The sequence below is a fragment of the Mus musculus genome, chromosome 19 (assembly GCF_000001635.26).
Source record: "Mus musculus strain C57BL/6J chromosome 19, GRCm38.p6 C57BL/6J".
In the NCBI taxonomy this organism is placed as follows: Eukaryota; Metazoa; Chordata; class Mammalia; order Rodentia; family Muridae; genus Mus; species Mus musculus.
In genome coordinates, this window is record NC_000085.6 from 13,618,790 (window position 1) to 13,621,371 (window position 2,582).

The 2,582-nt window shown below is 36.3% G+C and overlaps 1 protein-coding gene across 1 annotated transcript; it reads left to right on the top strand.

Moving 5' to 3' along the window:
• The first annotated feature begins 374 nt into the window (after positions 1-374).
• Olfr1487 (olfactory receptor 1487) lies at positions 375-1,322 on the top strand. Its single transcript, NM_146636.2, has one exon. The coding sequence runs from the start codon at positions 375-377 to the stop codon at positions 1,320-1,322; it is 948 nt and encodes a 315-aa protein (NP_666847.1).
• The last annotated feature ends 1,260 nt before the right edge of the window (positions 1,323-2,582 follow it).

A 2,582-nucleotide genomic window follows, 5' to 3' on the forward strand; every position in this document is an offset into this window, starting at 1 on the left:
CAAAGATGCTGAGGCTCATCTCAGAAAATACACTTGTAAGATTTTTGAAATAGAAACAAATCAGTCCTTTGTGTGTTACTAAAAAGAACTATTTTCATTTACCAAAAAAAAAAAAAAACTGAAATAAGACCTATATCTATAATAGAGATACATATTGGCACCAATAAAGTAACAGTTTCAATTTGACTCACTACCAGGTAAATAACTCCCTTTAGGTCATTTCCACCCAGAATTAAGTTTAGATCATTTCACACCAGAAAGGATGCTGACACACGAATACGAGAATGTGAACGTACTTAAAATCACTTGCTGATGTCCAAATACTATATATTTTTTATTTTATCCTAGGAGTCTGTTATAATTTCCATATAAAAATGATTCAGAATATTTCAGAATTGTCTGAATTTATTCTTGTTGGGTTAACAGATGCACCATTCCTGCAAATTCCTTTATTTATCATCTTTACTCTCATTTATTTGACAACATTGTTTGGGAATCTTGGGATGATTTTGCTGATTCTGCTGGACTCCAGACTCCACACTCCCATGTACTTTTTCCTCAGTAACCTCTCTCTGGTGGACTGTGTTTATGCCTCAGCTGTCACTCCCAAGGTGATGGAAGGGTTTCTCACAGGAAATAAGATCATATCCTACAATGCATGTGCTGCCCAGATGTTCTTCTTTGCAGCCTTTGCTACTGTTGAAAGTTTCATGCTGGCCTCAATGGCCTATGACCGTCATGCAGCAGTGTGCAAACCCTTGCATTACTCCACTACTATGACAACTACGATATGTGTCCTGCTTCTTGCTGGATCTTATGTCAGTGGACTCTTACAATCTTCCATTCATGTTTCCTTCACATTTCAACTCTCCTTCTGCCATTCTAATGTAGTCAATCACTTTTTCTGTGATATCCCACCACTATTAGCCCTTTCTTGCTCCAGTATTCACACAAATGAAATTATACTCTTTATGTTGGCAGCATTCAATGTTGCTTTTACTCTATTAGTTATATTGTCCTCTTACTTACTAATTTTTGTTGCAATTCTGAGAATGCGCTCTGCTGAGAGCAGGAAGAAGGCCATTTCCACCTGTGCATCCCACCTTACCACTGTTTCCATCTTCTATGGCACAATTATCTTCATGTACTTACAGCCCAGCTCCAATCACTCCATGGATACTGACAAGATGGCATCTGTTTTCTACACCATGGTCATTCCCATGCTGAACCCTCTTGTATATAGCCTGAGAAATAAAGAAGTCAAGAATGCATTCAAGAAGGTTGCTGGAAAAGCAGTGCTTTCACTGGGATTAGTCAATTAACTGTAAAGTCTATTGTAGTTCTGGGAATATTCTTTATATGTATTTTCTGTGTATTCCTTTTGGATTCAGACAATATACAGCTAATGTTGGATCATGGAAATTGGGGACATAGAAATTGGGGATAGCATTGGAAATGTAAATGAGGAAAATACCTAATAAAAAGTATTTAAAAAAAAAAGAAAATTTCAGGTTTGCCTATAATACCAGTGTCCAGGCTAGTCCCCAGAAAGGAGTATTCATATAAAACATTTTTGTTACTGCATAGAATCTAGAGATGACACTTTATTAAGAAGTGGAGCATCATCTCCAGCCTCCCACTGCACTATAACTGTTCAGGAGGGAATTTAAGAACCACTGTGTTCTCTGCATCTCCATGGCTGGTTTCAAACATCATAACCTAACATCAAGGATTCAAAATAGGACAGGAGAGTGGTTTTACGTTACTGATACACAATAGTCTTTAATCACATAGAAAAAAAATCTAATGTTAAAGATGTTCTTCTAAGATTGTGTAGTAGCTGTGCCACACATTCTGCTAACACTAGCATTTCATAAATTAAAAGAACCTGCAATTTTGCACTCGATTTATTTCAGCAAATGCCTGGTCAGTGTAAAATCAGATGCTAAATCATTAATATTAAAGATGTTTTCTCAAACAAACAAACAAACAAACAAAAAAGAAATTGGGGACTTTATTTTAAAAATATATACTGTAATCCTAGATATTAGAATACCCAATACTGCCCTGCACTTCATGTGTTATCTGCTGTTTAGTAAATATTTCCTCTGAATTGTGATATTGTATGCTTGAGAGATTCAGGAGATTATAAGACTAAAGATGTAAATAAAATTACAATGCTCAGACGTGTCAAAAATTTAAGATTCAGGATGCCAATGAAACTTACTAGGTTCCTGAGCTCAGAACTTTATAAGAGTCACATAGGCTAGTCCATAGAACCATAATAGCACACTAATGCCAGAGAGGAGTCTCTCAAACCACACTTCCTGAACATTGCTTATTGGGATATAGCAATTCATATTTTTCCTGAGTAGCCACCCATTCTGGATGGACTTTCTAACAATGCATCTCTCTCTCTCAGATATACTCATTTTCTTACACGTAGCTCCTTACCCATACCATGTCATAACCATGACAAAACTTATTGTTTCAGCAAGAGAGACTTGCATCAAATTGTTTTATCTCTATGTTGTTGGCATGCTCTCTAGGTTGACTAGACATTTCTGTACATCTTATTCACA